This window comes from Orcinus orca, chromosome 1 (assembly GCF_937001465.1).
Source record: "Orcinus orca chromosome 1, mOrcOrc1.1, whole genome shotgun sequence".
Lineage (NCBI taxonomy): Eukaryota > Metazoa > Chordata > Mammalia > Artiodactyla > Delphinidae > Orcinus > Orcinus orca.
This window is the reverse complement of record NC_064559.1, coordinates 10,148,088-10,164,723: the sequence shown is the minus strand read 5'-3', so window position 1 is coordinate 10,164,723 and position 16,636 is coordinate 10,148,088. Positions and strand designations below refer to the sequence as shown.

The 16,636-nt window shown below is 52.8% G+C and overlaps 2 protein-coding genes across 3 annotated transcripts in view; both read right to left on the bottom strand.

Annotated features, from left to right (window-relative positions):
* The window catches only part of LOC101286797 (left-right determination factor 2), a 46,792-nt gene extending 30,595 nt beyond the window's left edge, over positions 1-16,197 (bottom strand). Inside the window, exons 1-4 of the mRNA XM_004270983.2 lie at positions 15,879-16,197; positions 14,520-14,766; positions 14,056-14,298; positions 12,687-13,050 (exon numbers count right to left, since the gene is read on the bottom strand). Coding sequence (XP_004271031.2) covers positions 12,687-13,050; positions 14,056-14,298; positions 14,520-14,766; positions 15,879-16,128 — 1,104 coding nt within the window. The 5' untranslated portion in view covers positions 16,129-16,197. The remainder of the gene's footprint in view (positions 1-12,686; positions 13,051-14,055; positions 14,299-14,519; positions 14,767-15,878) is intronic.
* Positions 1,874-6,021, bottom strand: PYCR2 (pyrroline-5-carboxylate reductase 2). Of its 2 annotated transcripts, none has more exons than XM_004270985.4 (7): positions 5,781-6,021; positions 5,410-5,480; positions 4,230-4,409; positions 3,914-4,135; positions 3,604-3,696; positions 3,255-3,418; positions 1,874-2,606 (listed from the first exon to the last, which is right to left on the bottom strand). In XM_004270985.4, exons 1-7 carry the CDS (start codon positions 5,845-5,847, stop codon positions 2,441-2,443), a joined length of 963 nt encoding a protein of 320 aa, XP_004271033.1. In that variant the 5' UTR covers positions 5,848-6,021; the 3' UTR covers positions 1,874-2,440. The 2 variants fall into 2 exon arrangements, with proteins under 2 accessions (XP_004271033.1, XP_033286283.1); XM_033430392.2 differs by having other exon boundaries at positions 4,230-4,342; positions 5,781-5,845.
* Positions 16,198-16,636: the final 439 nt, after the last annotated feature.

Here is a 16,636-nt window from a genome sequence, read left to right as displayed (position 1 = left end):
GCAGGCTCAGTAGTTGTGGCTCATGGGCCCAGTTACTCCGCGGCATGTGGGATCTTCCCAGACCAGGGTTCGAACCCATGTCCCCTGCATTGGCAGGCAGATTCTCAACCACTGCACCATCAGGGAAGCCCCTTTTTTTAAAGTTTTATGAAGTGTAACTTACATATCCTAAAATTCATGCACTTTAAGTTTACGATTCAATAACTATGTCCAGAGTTGTGCAACCATTGCCATAATCTGATTTTAAATCACTTCATCACTCCAGAAGAAACCCTGTCCTTGTCCCATTCCCACCCCAGCCCTAGGCAACCAGTCTATCTCCGTAGAGTTGCATTTTCTGGACATTTCATGTAAATGAAATCATATAATTTGTGGCCTTCTGCAAGCAACCTCCTTAACTTAACATGATGTTTTTGGGGTTCGTACGTTGTACCATGTGTCACTACTTCCTTTTTATTACTGAAATAATATCCATTGTGTGGGTATAACACATTTTATCCCTTCACCAGTTTTTCAGCATTTGGGTTGTTTTCACTTCTTGGCTATTTTGAGTAATGCTGCCACAAAGAACCATGAGCAAGTTTTTGTGTGGACATCTGTTCTTATCTCTCTCGGGTAGGTATCTACAAGTAGAATTGCCTGGTCATACGGCAACTCTGTTTAACCTTTTGAAGAACTACCAGCCTGTTTTCCAGAGTTGCTGCACCATTTTACACCCCTACCAGCAATACACAAGGGTTCTAACTTCTCCACATCCTTGCAACATTCGTTATTATCCTTTTTATTTTTAACTAGAAGTCACACTAGTGGGTGTGAAGTGGTATCTCACTGGGTTTTGGTTTGCATTTCCCTCATAACTAATGATGTCGAGCATCTCATTTGCCAGTTGTAAATCTTCTTTGGTGAAATGTCTATCATCTTTTTGGGCCACTTACTTAACCTCTTACCCTTAATTATACCCAGCTCCTAAGGCCATGAGACTTTATGTAGAGGGTTTGCAAAGGGGCTGCCATATAATGAGGGCTTAAAGATGACAGCTTTTAGTATTGTCGTACTCGTTGTCACTTTGGCCCCCTAGGAATATGCTGGAGTTGGGGCCCAGCTGCCCTCCCTCCTCAGGGGAAGGTGAAGGATGAGCTCCACTGGCACAAGGGTCCACATGTTCTAGATGTTCTGCTGAGCAACTCCACACGATCTCATTTCATACCCACCAGAACCTTTTGATGAAGCATGACCTCCATATTTCTAGGGATGAAACCTTGAGGTCCAAGATATTCAGTACCTTCTCCAAGGTCGCCTAGTTGAAAGCGGTGGGAACTAAGATGTGAACTCAGAGCTGATGTTGAAGCCAGTGCCACAGGCAGGAGCTGGTGGGGGCAAGCACCAGGGACACGGCCTGCAGGGGGAACCTCCGGGCTCAGTCCGGCTGTGTAGACGGCCCCACGACTGATGAACAACTCAACTGGAGTAAGCTGTTTATCCCCTTCAGGCCTCGGCATCCTCTATAAAGTCAGAAGAAGAATAGTTCCTCCCTCGGAGGGCACCTGTCTGGATCCGATGTAGCGCCCAGCCCACTACAAGCAGGCAGCTTCCTCCTTTGTGGCTGGGCTGCAGCCAGCCCCCCACCAAGGCCACTTGGCTCTTCCTTGCCCTGAGCTTTGGCCCATCCTAGAACACAATCTCCTGACCCTCACCCTGACCCTAGGGGCCGGGCTGGAGCAAGGTGTCATTACAGCTCTCAGGGCCTGGTCCCTTATTTCCTCTCATCCCTACTTCTTGCCTTTAGGCAGTACTCTCCCGAAGCTGGAGCACCTGGAGAGGGCCTCGAGTTCTCTAGAATGATGACTTAAGATAAAGCATAAGAAAAGCAGGGTAATAAAAAATAAAGCTTTATTAAAGCAGTTAAGCTTAGCAGCACTGAATAACACACTTTCAATGGTATACCTCGGAAGCAAGAGTTAAATAGAACAGTCTAATAGGTGCATTTCTGATTAACTGTGATCATTCTAAGTCACTCTCTTCTTTTCCATTTACCGATTCAAAGAGAAAAGCTCTTGTCATGTTTTGTACCTCTTACCTCCTTGACTTGGCAACAAACTGACCCTGCATTGGGCTCCAGCCGGAGGACCCCAGTTAAAGGGGTCATCAGCTGAAGGTCTCCAGACCTCCCTATGGAGCTGGGGCTCTGACTGGAGTCCCAGCCTCTCTCTCCTGTAACCGTGTGAGGTGTGCAGGGCCGCATCTGGTTTCCAGCATCCACCACCCCTTCAGAGCACCTTCTAACCAGAGACAGGAGGGGAAACTAGTGCTGCTTGGTCTGAACAGACTTGAGGAGGTTTTATCACAAGGACCTGAAGACTGACTGAGCCTACCCCTGCACTGCACAGCGTCCCTCATCCGAGGGCTCCGGTCACAGAGAGAAGGGCAGATCGAGGCTGCCTTAGTCTCTTTTGCCTCCTGGGACTGGGCTTCTCGTGAGGAGCTTCCCTGAGCTGGAGGGGGTCAGTGAGGTCACTGTGCGGGAGTCCAGCTTCACTCTGTCCAGGAGGGTCTTCTTGAGGGCAGCTGGGGAGATCTTTTCTTGGTCGGCCATGGACTGCAGCTCTCTGCAGACAAAGCCCCAAGAGGTTGAAGGAGGAGCCAGAGCTGCATGAGGCTTCCCCATTCACTTAACCCCCAACCCTTGTTGACTTGGTACCAGCCAAACTTAGAACCCCAAACCAAAAACTCCCCTAAGCTTCCTAGAAGTGCTATTTAACTAAGTAGGGGTTACTACATAGATGTAGAGCTTTAAGTGTTATCTGTGATCAGCTGGGGAGAGAGAGTGTGGAAAAATCACAGGACTGGAGGTCAAAGACTTGAGGTCGAATCCTGCCTCCATCACTTACTAGCTGTTTGACCTTGGGAGAGCTGTATCTCTAAGCCTCGACTTCCTCATCTGTAAATCAAGCTAACGCCAGCTATCAGAACTGTGTGAGAATTAAATGAAGGCCTACAAACCCTTACCTAACAAAGTCTAATAAATCGTGGTTATTAACAGAGCACATAAAAATAAATAAATTAAAAAAAAATTTTTAATTAAAAAAATAATAATAAATTAAAAAATAATAATAAATTAAAAACAAAACAAAACAGAGCACAGACTCCAGCATTGGTAATGGGACCAAAGAGGGCAGATTCTGCAAGACGGTGTGCAGCCCATACTGGGGCTGGCTGGGAGTAGAGGGCCTGGGCAGAGGAGGAGAGAGACCCACCGTGTTTGGATGCAGGAGGCCTCAACTGCGTTGATGAGCAGGGAGCGGAAGCCCCCGCTCTCTAGGACGTGCAGGGCGTGGATGGTGGCCCCCCCAGGGGAGCAGACATTGTCCTTGAGCTGGCCCGGGTGCTGCTCTGAGTCCAGCAGCATCTTGGCAGCCCCCTAGGGCAGGAGGGAAGCATTAGAGCAGAAAACTGCTGGTGCCCCTTGAGATGAGCTTCTCCACACCCACTGCTCCTCCCCAACCCTTATCCCAGCTTCCCAACCAAGCCGTGCCCCGGCCCAGTGACCCCTAAGAACCCCATCCCCACACTGTGGTCCAGAACACGCAGGTGGAAGATACTGACCAGCAAGGCCTGGGCCCCCAGTCGGACAGCCAGGCGCCTCGGCAGGCCCATCTTCACCCCACCGTCGGCCAACGCGTCCAGGGCCATGAACGCCTGTGGAGACACTCACTGAGCCCTGGGGCAGCAGGCACTCAGGGGCACCCCCTAGGGTCTACTTTTCCTGATGACTGGAACTAGCTCCAAGGGTTGACCTCCTCCACCAGCCTGCCTTGCCCAAGAGGTGGGTGACACCCCCAGCCCAGGCCTGCCTGCCAGCCCATCTTGCGTCCCTGGGTCCCCGGAAGGCTGCGTAAGTATATGAGGGCCTCACATAGGCAGGCCCGCTGCCGCTGAGCCCTGTGACGGCGTCAATCAGGTCCTCTTCCACCTCAGTGCAGAAGCCCACGCTGCTCATGAGCTGCTCCAGGAGCTGCCCATCCTCCACCAAGGCATGGGTGCCCGTGGCGTACACTGTCGCGCCCTCTCGCACCAACACGGGCGTGTTGGTCATGCAGCGGATCACCTTGGGGGCCGGTTGGAATGCCATCAGCTTCTGGGGTTAAGGCAGAGGGCCGAGTGAGTGGCCAGTCCCACTAGCACCCACCCCTCCTCCCCTCACACAGGACTGCCAGGGCTGAGATGGGCACCTTCTCGACAGAGCTGATGGTGACACCTGCCGCGCAGGAGACCACAATGTGCCTGGCCTGAACGTCGGCCCCGATCTCGTCCAGGATGAAGGGGATGATGTGTGGCTTCACGGCTAGGAACAGGACGTCACTGTGCCTCACTGTCTCCTTATTACTCCGGGTCAGGTTCACACCCATCTTCTGCGGGAGGAGACCACTGGGCTCACAGTGTGCAGCCTCACTAGGCCCAGGAACTCCCAAGGAGCAGCCGAACCCCGCAACAAGCCTGGAATTCCCTGCCCCAGCCCCTCAGGGTCTGCCCCTACCGCCACCGGCACAAAGTTTTCCAATGTTGCTACCGGGCAAGTGAGCATAGGTGCTGGATGCGGACAAGCTTCCCCATGGCAACCAGGAAAAACCCCATCCCCACTTCTCTGGCACCCAAGGCACCCCTCTGCCAGGTAAGAAGTCTCCATGGCTGGAAAGTGGCAAAGGGAAAGGTGAAATGCTAGTAGTGCCCAATGGTCGGAAGCGAGGCCGTATTCCAACTCCAGACACTTGTTCATCAGAGTGCAGTCTCTGTGTGGTCCAGGGGTGGGCTGGAGGATACCCATCTCTCTAAGACTCCATACGGAGAAACAGGGCCCTCCAGTGCTGGTAACGTCAGCCATCCCAGGCACAGACACTGCCTGTCGCCCGCCTCATTAGACATCCTCTCCCACACTGCTCAAGTTTGGGGTGAAGACTTGGGATATTCTTTTTTTAGACAGAGGAACAACTAACCTGCCAGGTTCTTTCCCAACACGCTCTTTTATGCCTCAGAATAATTCAGCTAAGTGGCTATTGTGGTCTCCATTTTATAAATGAGGAAACTGAGTCTCAGAGTAGCCGAGGACCGTAAGGCCACTTAGCCAGTGGATGAAGAAAAGTGAGTATTTTATTGGATACCTACTATGCGCCAGGTGCTTTCCATACATAAAACCTCAACTAACCTTCTAACCACCCCAGTATCTGGATTAGAACCCAAGTCTGTCTGCCTGGGTGCTCCCACCACCCTGAGCTGCCCCATGGAAGGTGGAGGATTATGCTCCTGGTGGGTAGGTCAGCGCCGACCATGGACCAGCACAGGGGCTCAGCTCATCAGGCCATCCTTCTTCTGGGCCTTCACCCTCTTCCCAAGTTACCCCCCTGCCCCACCTACCCTGAGCGCGGACACTGTGGGCAGGTCCATGTCCGGGGAGCTGGCTATTATCTTGTGAGCCGACAGGATGCCTGGAGAAGACAGGGCTTTTCAACTGGGGATCATGGCCCACCCGGTTCCCATGCTTTCCCTGGGAAAGCAGAGTCAAAACCCACGACGTTCTGACCGTTGTGGAGACGGCTGCTAGTGTCCTTCTCCCCGCTCAATCCCTTATGCGGGCATGACTCTCTCGCTGCTTAAGAGGAGCTTCCTCTCCCCCAGCAGACACAAATTCCCCTTTCTTCATTCATTCACGTTCGTGGGGTGGAGGGCGGTTCACAGGGTAGGCTAGGAACCGTCCGCACATCCGCTTCCCGCCTCCAGGCGCTTACCTGCGGCCGTGAAGCCCCGCGCCAGGGCACAGGCCAGCTGGCCAGCGCCGATGAAGCCCACGCTCATGGTTCCAGGCTCTGCGTCTGCCGGGCCGCCGCAGAAGTCGGCTCAAAGGTGCCCTAAAAGAAGAGTGGAGAACGGAGGGCCCAGCGGGCGCAGAGCCCCGGAGCCGAATCCCGGGAGCGGCCCGCAGCTTCCGGGCCGGATCCCGCCACCCCTCCTCATTCACACTCACCGACTGCGCCGCAGAAGCCCAAGTGTCCCCGCCCCTCCAGGGCGACCAATCCTTGGCCGGGACGAGGCCGTGTGCCCGCCTCCTGAGCACGGGATTGGCGGGTGGAATCTCGGACGCGGCGCGTGAAGCCGGGATTTCCGCCTCGTGTGGGCCCCAGCCCTGGGGGCCGGAGAGCCCAGCTATTGGAAGCCGCGTGGGGCTCAGCGCTGAGACCGGTCAGAGGTCTGGCTAATGTTATCCTTGGTGCTGGCCATGAGCCGCACCTCGAGGGCAAGAGGAGCTCTCCAGGTTGCTGATTTGAGGGGACGAATGTGACGCTCTTGGCGGGGCTTCAGACAGGAGCTTGGGGACCTGTGGGCTCAGAGCCAGGCGCCTCGGTGCGCCCGCGTTGGAGCTGGGAGGCCCCCGGCTGCCGCCCGCTCCCTCCCGGCCCGCGCGGGGAGGCAGCGGGGGAGCCGCGGTTACTCACTTGAACTTGCGTGGTTCACGCGATTGGTCTTATTAACTAGATTGCGAATAGGGTCAGTTCCTCTGTTTAGGAAATGATGGGCTCCTTAGAGCCTGACTAAAGTAACCCCGACCACCGCCACTTGCTTTAAAACGCTCCACAAATGTGATGTTTACGTTTTCATCAGTAGTAAATATAAGTACTACGGGGGACAGGTGACAGAGGAAGGAGATGGCATCTCAAGAGGGAGGCGTCTCAGAACAGCAGGAGAGACAGTTGGTTCACCACCGCCTCTCTCAGTTTTTCTACAGGCCTTTCCGTATAATCCACACCCCACCCCCAGGCTTTCTGCAATGTTCCTCCAGTTGATCACGTCCAGGAGGACAAGTCCCTGGTTCTTGAGTTTCTGGACCCTTAAAAGTGAGGACCAGGGACTTACCTGGTGTTGCAGTGGTTAAGAATCCACCTGACAATGCAGGGGACACCGGTTGGATCCCTGGTCCTGGAAGATCCCACATGCCCACATGCCGCGGAGTAACTAAGCTGGTGTGCCACAACTATTGAAGCCGCGCGCCTAGAGCCCGCGGGCCACGACTGCTGAGCCCGCGTGTCACAACTACTGAAGCCACAGCAATGAGAAGCTCGTGCACTGCAATGAAGAGTAGTACCCCCCTTCCTTTGGCAGCAAAGAAAACCCAATGCAGCCAAAAATTAATTAATTTTTGAAAAGTGAGAACCAAATATTTACTGTGAAGCAAAATTACATTTCTATAACTTTCTCTGATTAGGAAAGTAATACATGTATATTGAGAAAAAATTTAGAAAATACAAAAAAAGTAAAAGTCAAAATCACCCATAGCCATACTTCCTAAGGATCATTTTCTGCAGACATTTTTTGTGTGTTTCCTTACACATTATTTTGTATGCATACATACCTTTTCCATCGTTGGAAATAAATGATATACATGTAGTTTTGAAATTTCTATACTAGATATACAATATTTTCCAATGTCACTGAAAAGTTATTTAAAACAAGATTTTAGTGACTACTTAGCCTTCCATTAAATGGATGCACTGTACTAATTTAGCCATGCTCTCAAAGATCAGCATTAGGTTTATTAATTCATTCAATATATATTTATTGAGCCAGTTTCTGGGGATCCAGCCACGAACAAAACAGACAAAAGTCCTTATCTTCATAAAACCTATATCAATTTTTAAAATTATTGTTCATACTACTGTGAGAACGTCTTTGCCTAACTCTTTGACTATTTCCTTAGCTTGGATCCCTGAAAGTGAGATCTTGTGGTTCTGTGTGTAGAAGCCTTAAATGCTTCCCGTAGTGGCCATGTTGCAGCCCAGCCTAGTTGTCACCAGCGTGGGCTCTGACACCAGAAACCCTACAGCTCACACTAGCTGAAGGAAGAGGGGGACTTATGACACAGCCCTTAGGAAAGGTGCCGAGGAGCTCACTAACCAGAAGGAACACCTACATCACGAGGACCTTGGGGACTGGAACCAGAACTTCCTAACGGTGCCTGTGCTTCTGAGGGATGCTCGGGTTCCCCACGGTCCACTGGGAGGCTGCAGGGCCCCCTGGCCGTCTGGTTCTGGCCTGCAGTACAGAAGGTTGTGCGCCGAGTGTGTGTGTGCGCGTGAGTGTGTGTGTGTTGGAGTGGGGTGAGGTGTAGGAGACACCAGTATCTCACACCTGTCAGTCCCCTTACACACATCCATCCCTTACCTGATTGCCTTGGTAACTCCTGCCTCAGCTTCCAGGAGTGGAGGTGAAATATGAGGAGGACTGGAGAGCCTGGGAAAGGAGGCCGAGTTGGTGGCCCCCAGTGCTGGCTTGATTCCCAGCCAGGGCAGGCCACATAAGACAGGAAGCAGCCAGAGCACTTGGTCCTCCTGACTAAGCTTGAACATGTGAACTCCTGACCAGAAACTGGCTTTTTTTTTTTTTTTTTTTTTTTGCGGTACGTGGGCCTCTCACTGTTGTGGCCTCTTCCGTTGCAGAGCACAGGCTCCGGACGCGCAGACTCAGCAGCCATGGCTCACGGGCCCAGCCGCTCCGCGGCATGTGGGATCCTCCCGGACCGGGGCACGAACCCATGTCCCCTGCATCGGCAGGCGGACTCCCAACCACTGCGCCACCAGGGAAGCCCGAAACTGGCTATTTTTAGTGGTACTTTGTGATCTTTTTTTTTTTCCAAAGTTTAAAGTTTATGCGTACAAAGTTTTAAATATACATTTTAATTGTAGGCAGTCCCATTTCACTTTCTTGTAATGACCTTGCTGATTCTAAAGGCTCATTTCGTCTGCACAGCGGCCCCTGCTGTGGCTCCCATGGCCATTACGTTTGATGCCTGTGAAGTTCCTTTGGGTACAAGTGTTGGATGGATGAGATGAGATGAGATGAGAAAAGACCCGTCCTCCCCACCCGGCCACTTAGGACATACCCTCAGGAAGCCTGGTGCTGCCATTCTGCCATGGACATATACTCTCCTTCTCTGCCACCTGCCTTCTTGGGTGCCTACTCTATCACTTTACTCCATCTGAACAGACAGAGAAGTCCAGAGAGAAAACGGGGAGTTCACTAAGCTTCCAGGACTGCCCACCTCACTCCTCTCCTCTGATCCTTGCATCCACCAGTCAGATGGGTTGAGCTGTTCCTGCCCTTCCTCCCTTCTCACCCCCAACCCCACGGTCCTGCCCGCTCTTCACCTCCAGCTGTCCCAACAAAGTGGACAGTGCTTCATTTCTGCTTTCACTTGTCCAGGGTCTTCACTCTCAAGGCTTCAGGACATCCTTCCTGGTCTGTCTCTGGATAGCAGGCTCATCTTCCTAAGAACGGAGATGATTCAGGGAATGAGGGCGAATCCTGAGCTGCTCCCAGCCAGTCAAATGGCAGGTCCCCTTGACTCCTTCCCGATATAGGAATCTCTAGGGAGTCACACTTTGCATGCATATTTGCCTTGTTGTTGTTGTTCTTATACCAATAATCCATGTTTACTGTAGAACAATTAGAAATTAGATCAAATGGAAAAATGAACACTGCCTTTAATCCTACCACCTAAAGAGAATCAATGTGACTCTTTTGGAATATGACTGTACACCTCTTTTTCATATGCAGTAAGGCACACCTTAACCTTGATTTTTGTTTCCTTTTTTTTTGGCTATGCCACATGGCTTGCAGGATCAGGCTTTTTCCCCGACCAGGGATCGAACCTGGAGCCCTTGGCAGTGAGAGCGCTGAGTCCTAACCACTGGACCACCAGGGAATTCCCTTAACCTTGATTTTTTAAAACAGGTACGTACTCCTGTTGTATGTAAACAGGTCAGGTTGTGTATGAACAGGAGATTCAAAAACCGAAACAATTTTGTTTTAGGATGGTGGGATTATGGGTAGTTTTCAATTCATTCAAAATTAGCTGTAATGTTGTTACTTTATTCAGTGGAAAAAAATTGTAATTACAGCTCACTTCTAATGGGATTTGGTTCACTGTCTGTATTAGTTTTCTGCTGCTGCCGTAAGAATTCACCACAAAGTTAGCAGCTTAAAACAAAACGGATTTGTTATCTCACATTCTGTGGGTCAGAAATCTGAGTGGGCCCAACTGGCTTCTGTGCGCCGAATCAAGGTGTCAACTGATCTCGGTTTTTATCTGGAGGTTCTGGGGGGAAATCGGCGTCCAGTCTCATTCAGGTTGTTGGAAGAATTTGGTTCCATGTGGCTGTAGGACTGAGGTCCCTTTTCCTTGCTGGCTGTCAGCTGGGAGTCATTCTCACCTTCTAGAAGTTACTCACGTTCCGTGGCTCATGGTCCTTTTCATCTTCAAACCAGCATGGCAGATTGAGTCCTTCTCAAGCTGTGAATCTCTTTGACCTCCCCTTCTGCCTCATCTCTCCCGCCTCCAGCTGGAGAGAGTTCTCTGCTTTCATGTGATTAGATCGGGTGCACCTGCATAATCCAAACCAATCTCCCTATTATTTTTTTTTAATTATTATTTTTTCTTGCGCTACGCGGGTCTCTCACTGCTGTGGCCTCTCCTGTTGCGGAGCACAGGCTCCGGACGCGCAGGCTCAGCGGCCATGGCTCACGGGCCCAGCCGCTCCGCGGCATGTGGGATCTTCCCGGACCAGGGCACGAACCCGTGTCCGCTGCATCGGCAGGAGGACTCTCAACCACTGCGCCACCAGGGAAGCCCCAATCTCCCTATTTTAAGGTCTGTAAACTTAATTCCATTTGCGAAGTCCCTTTGCCATGTTAACAGAACATACTCACAGTTTCTAAGGATTGGGGGGCATGGACGTATTTGGGGAGAACATTTTGTCTACCACATTGTCTCCCTGTGCTGATGAGCACATCCTTACTTTTTGAAATGAAGCCGATTTCCTAGGTATTTTTAGCTCACATGGGATGATGTGAGCAGGCCCATCCTTGCCACTGATTGCATGTGACTGGTCGGGAGTCCACAGACCTTTTAGAGCCACAGATACGTCACTGAGAAGCTGGTAGAACTCTTTAGATGATTTTGATAACCTTCTTGTAGAGAAAGCGACTGTATGCCCTGGTACTCACAACATGCCAAGTGGCAGTTCTTCATTTTGATGTCTTACAGAGGTAAGATAGCCATTTACAAGTCAGAGACAAATCTTCTCTCCCCATCTCCAACAATATTCTTGCCAAGTCCTCAAGTCCTGGCTGTCCACAGACTAGCTCCTTTTCCCCTTTGCTATTCAGTTGCTATTAATTAGCTTTGTACACCAAAATAGAAAATCCATGAACTTCAATAAGTCAGGCATGAGGAAACCCCGTTGAGCAGGAAAGGTAAATGTAGGGGAGTTGCCAGATGTGGCAGCTTCCGAATGACATGTTAACTAATGCCTGTGTCATCAGCAGAGCATGGGGCATGCTGATCTCTACCCCATAGATTTGCATTGCCTCAGCCTTGATTTCTTAATCTGAAAAATGGGAATAAGAATACCTACCTCAAGGAGTAGTTGCAAGAATTAAGTCGTATAAGGTATATGAGGTTGCCTAGCATAGGTCCCAGGTTCAGAGTGAATGCTCAGTAAACATTCGCTTGCCTTCCCTGTCCCCAGAACCACTAATACAATAATTGTTTACAATACTATTTTTGGAATAAGAGTTGGAGGGATATAAATATTACAAATAAAAGCAGAATCTAAACCGTTATTACAGTCTTCAGCGCCACCTAGGGGTTGGGGGGCCTTGGTCACGCCCATTCTTCAGATCCTTATGTCGCTCTCATTCCCCATTATTGCTCCCTCTCTCCTACGTCAAGGACACTACAAATTAAATACAGAGACACAGAGTGAAACATCACTTTTATTTCAGCAGATTATCTACATTCGATTGTTTTCTTTTTGCTAAGTTAAAAGAAACAAACACGTAAATACATGTGGGTTCTGGTGATAAGTTCTCTAAAATAGTGGGGGAAATAACCTACATATGCACAGGCAATGCTCTGTCTCTGGAGGAGCAGAGGAGTGGGTGAGTTTAGAGCTGTCTGATCCCCAGGCAATGAAGTCCTAGAGCTGAATCCCAAATCCTCCTTTTTAAAAGGAAATGGTGGCCCAAAGGCGTCTGCATTTGTTTGAGGTCACAGTTTATGGCCCTATTAGATCCAGAAACCAGGTGTCCTGATACCCTGTCCACTGTCCCTAGCCTAAAGCCCTTCATCCTCCCTTCTAGCACCCTCTCAGGGGACTGGGGACCCAAGTATATGTACAAAAGCCCACCAACATTTTGGTGAATGGGGCTTCTTTTTAGACCTCCTCCCTACCTAGGGGAAACAGAGGGATTTTTTGTTTTGTTTTAATTCATCATCTAATAGAGTAAATCAGTCGGTTTTCCCACTTCTCATTGTGGGGTCTGTTGTCCCATACTCGGTTGAGAATCTGCTAGAGAACAGAAGCTCCTAGCTGACAATCTGTCCCTGCTCAGCTATATCCTTTAACAAGTAGGCTGGGATTTCCCTCTACAGCTCTGCAATCGGGTTGCATTAATTACTCATGTAAGTGCTTAGGGTGGGTGACGGACAGGAGAGCAAGAAATGGAAGAACACACGAGACAGGTAAAATAAGGGCACTCAGCTGGGGCAGGGGTAACTTGCTAAGTAGAAAATTAAGACCTATGTTAAGACCTGCTTTGTGCACGTGTCTAGTCAGAGCCTCCATGGCTGCACCCCACACCTACGGCTCCAGCTTCCTTGGTACAGGCGCCCCATCCGAGGCACAGCTGCACTTCTGCACCCTCATGTTGGGCAAGCTGACCACCTGGGGCCTGGGCTTGCCTCCCTCCGGGATGCTGACAATCATGGGCAGCGAGGTCGTCTCTGAGGCGATGCACTGTCTCGGCCCCAGAAATGGCCACTTGAAGATCAGGGGCTCTGGGGGCTGCTGGCAGGTGCCCACACACTCGTAGGCCAGGAAGCCTGGGGGCTCCAGGACCCAGTTCTCAGCCCACTTCATCCCCTGCAGGTCAATGTACACCTCCCGGCGGCAGCAGCGGGTGCCCTCGGTCGCTGGTGCCTTAGGATCACAGTTTCCCTGAGCTCTGTGGGGGGCAAGGAGAGGCAGAGTCAGAGGTCAGCTGGGAGGGCAGAGGTCAGCTGGGAGGGCAGAGGTCAGGGAGCCCAGGGCGGGGCTTCGTGGGGCATCTGGAGGGAGATTTATGGTCCATCTCTTGTTATGTTCAAAATGCTGGCTATTTGTGATAAGTGGTGAATGAATAAACACATCCAAAACATAAATTATAAATCAGTTACTGTTCACTAAAGGTTTCCTATTATGCTAGGCACTGAACTAAGTGCTTTACATATATTATCTCAGATGATACTTGCATTTCATCCTCAGATGAACCTTGAAGAGGTTCCAGTATCATTCCCATTACACATGAGGACACAGAGACCCAAAGGTGTTAACTGACATGCCAGAGTTCCTGCAGCAGTAGAAGGCAAAGCTACATGGACCCAGGCTGTACGATTCCAAAGCCCTGTTATTAATCACCCTACTACACAGCTCCATCCACTCCAAATAGCTAACTTGTCCCAAGAAGAAAGAATTCACCAATGCCAGAGGAAAGCTGTTTAAACCTAGTAACCGCTAATGCTAATATTTTTCAAAGAATTAATCAGGGAAGAGGGTGGAGTGAAGACAGATGATTACAATAATGTATACATATCAATGACAACATAAAGCTTGTTGAAAATACCTGAAGTTTTTTGGTTTTTGGTTTTCAGTTTTTGGTTTTGTTTGTTTTCTTTTTGCCAGTTGGTTGGCTTATGGGATCTTAGCTCCCCGACCAGGGACTAAACCTGCACCCCCCTCACCCCCCGCCCACAGTGAAAGCGAGGAGTTCTAACCACTGGGCTTCCAGGGAATTCCCTGAAGATATTTTCAATAAAATATTTGAATAATAAAAATTCCTACCATTAGAAACTCTTAACATGTAGTGGGGAATCAGTTGCATCCTGGGGCTATCTGCATCTGCCCCCCAGCTTGTCCCCGCCACAGTGGGCCTGGACCACCCAGTCTACTAGAGTCCTGGCCCTGCACCTACCCGTAATCCCTGAGGTCCAGGGTGTGCAGCTCCAGCTGGGGCTCCCGCTGCCCGGCGCCCGACGGCCCCTGCGAGGAGAAGCGGACCAGCGTGTGGGCGCTGGAGGCCAGCGGGCCCAGGTGCTCCCGCTGCACCGACACCTGCAGCAGCAGCGACTGCCGGGGCCGGCGCAGCTGCTGCCAGAAGTTCACGGCATCCGTCACGTCCAAGGCCTTCCAGCCGCTCTCGTGGATGGACACCAGCCTGCGACACCACACGGAGACACGGGCCCGCGCTGAGGGGTGGGGACTGGGACGTCTGGGGTGGCCCCGGGGGGGGGCCCTCTCCCACCCTTCTCCTCCCCCTCCGCTCCCCCCCAGGGGCCCCCCACGCCGCCCCTCCTCCCCCAGGGCACCCCTCCTCCCGCGCCGGGCCCAGTCCCCCTCCTCATCCCCCGCCCCACACCCCAGCTGCCACCTCCCCACCTGGAGTCGATGAGGGAGGTGCGGTTGGAACCGTCGTCGCGGACATGCAGCCACTGGACGGTGACTCGGGCGCGGTCGCTGCGCGGGAAGAGCCGCTCGTGGCTGCGGAGCGCGGCCTTGGGAACCGGCTCCTGGAAGAGGCGCAGCACGGCCTGCACCAGCTCGCTGTGGGGCGGCAGCCGCTGCTCCATGTCGAACACCAGCAGGTGCGAGGAGACCTCGGACACCAGGAACCTGCCGGCCACCTCTGGGGACACGAGCGGGGTCAGCGGGGCCCCTCCGGGCACCAGGGGAGCTCTGAGGGTGGCAGGGCCACTGAGGCGGTGGCCAGGCAGGGAGAGACCAGCCCCTGTTCTGTCTCCCTGTGCCAAGCTCAGTTACCTGAAAATCCCCCTATGTGTCTGGGCCTTGTTTGTAACAATCTCCGCCCAGCAGGAAGGCTGGCAGGGCTGACAGGGCTACCTCAGCTGACATGCTGAAGATCAGAATCCTCCCCTGGGGGCACCTGGCCTTGGGTCTAGCTCTGGGCACTGAGGAGGTGAGTCCAGGCCCAGGGAGGTAAGAGGCTGAATAGGACTCAGGATGGCTGCATCCCTGACAGCTGAATAGCTCAGCGTTACGCTACAGTGTTGTCCCGACACCTTTTCATCCACAATAACGCACTTTAATATTCACAGCGCTGGGAGATGGGTCAGCTACAGTCACACCAGTGCTCCGGAGGAACAAACAGAGAAGCAAAAAGATGATTGTAAAACCATTTGCTCGGGCTTCCCTGGTGGCGCAGTGGTTGAGAGTCCGCCTGCCGATGCAGGGGACACGGGTTCGTGCCCCGGTCCAGGAGGATCCCACGTGCCGCGGAGCGGCTGGGCCCGTGAGCCATGGCTGCTGAGCCTGCGTCCGGAGCCTGTGCTCCGCAACGGGAGAGGCCACAACAGTGAGAGGCCCGCATACCGCAAAAACAAACAAACAAACAAACGAACAAGAAAAACCATTTGCTCAAGGTCAGGCTACTGGTGGCAATGTGAAAACGGTACCCCGGAAGCCCTGACTCTACGCCTCTCCCTGAGACTGTGCCAGGGTTTTCGCCACACCCACACGCTCCCATTGGCTCTGCTTTCTCTTCTCCATCCTCATCTTCTCTGATGCCTTAGCTTTGGCCCAGCTCCTCCTGGCCCTGAGCGGGGGGGGGGGGGGGGGGGGGCTGCAGACAGAGACCAGGGGCCCGGGCGCAGCCTTCCTCACAGTCCATGGTCCCTCCTCATCACCCTGTGGACCCTGCGCCCCCAGACCGCCTCCCCAGAGCAGCCCCCCACCCCCACCCCGCGAGGACCAGGCTGCAGCAGGGAGGGAGGGCCTCACCTCGGAAGTTCTGGCTGAACCTCTTCCCCCGGGAGCGGGCCCCGTGGCTGCGCTGCAGCAGGGCCACGTACTGGGCCCTCACGTGGGCAGGGATGATCAGCCTCTCCACATCGGCCTCGTCCAGGACGGGAGCCTCGCTGAGGCGCAGCTGCTGCAGCAGGCTGCCCAGGACCCGCTCCTCGGTCAGGGCCGCCCCGGGGCCGGCCAGGGGCAGCGCCCAGAGCGCCCAGCAGAGCCAGAGGGGCCGCATGGTGCTGCTCGGGAGACGGAGGGGCAGAGCGGACGTGTCCCCGGACGAGGCTCCGGGAGGGTCCCAGCTGGGTGTGCTGAGGGCCAGGCTGGGCCAGCTTTATAGCCAGGCCTGGGCTGGGCCTGGGTGGTGGGAGGGAGGGAGCCCGGGAGGGAGGGAGGTCACACCCCTCGGACCTCCTGGGAGTTCAGCGGCCAGACAGGTCCCTGAGCCCCGAGGAGGGGGCTGTCTAGAAAGGGCACAAAGGGCTGTCTGGATGCCACACGGGCCTGGGGCCTCTGACCGCTGCTGTCTGGCAGCTCAATAATAATTTTAGTGCCTATTGAATTTGCCTGACCCCACCTCAGTCCTAGTCTATGAAAAAGTGAGCCTATTCTGTGGAAACGAGTGTCCCATTAGCCAGCTGCTTAAATCTCTTTCCTGCAGGCCCGTCTGGGTCTAGGTTTGCTCACTGAGAGGAAGGAGGGAAAGTGTTCTGCACTCCTGCCTGTTCTGGTCCAGGCCCCAT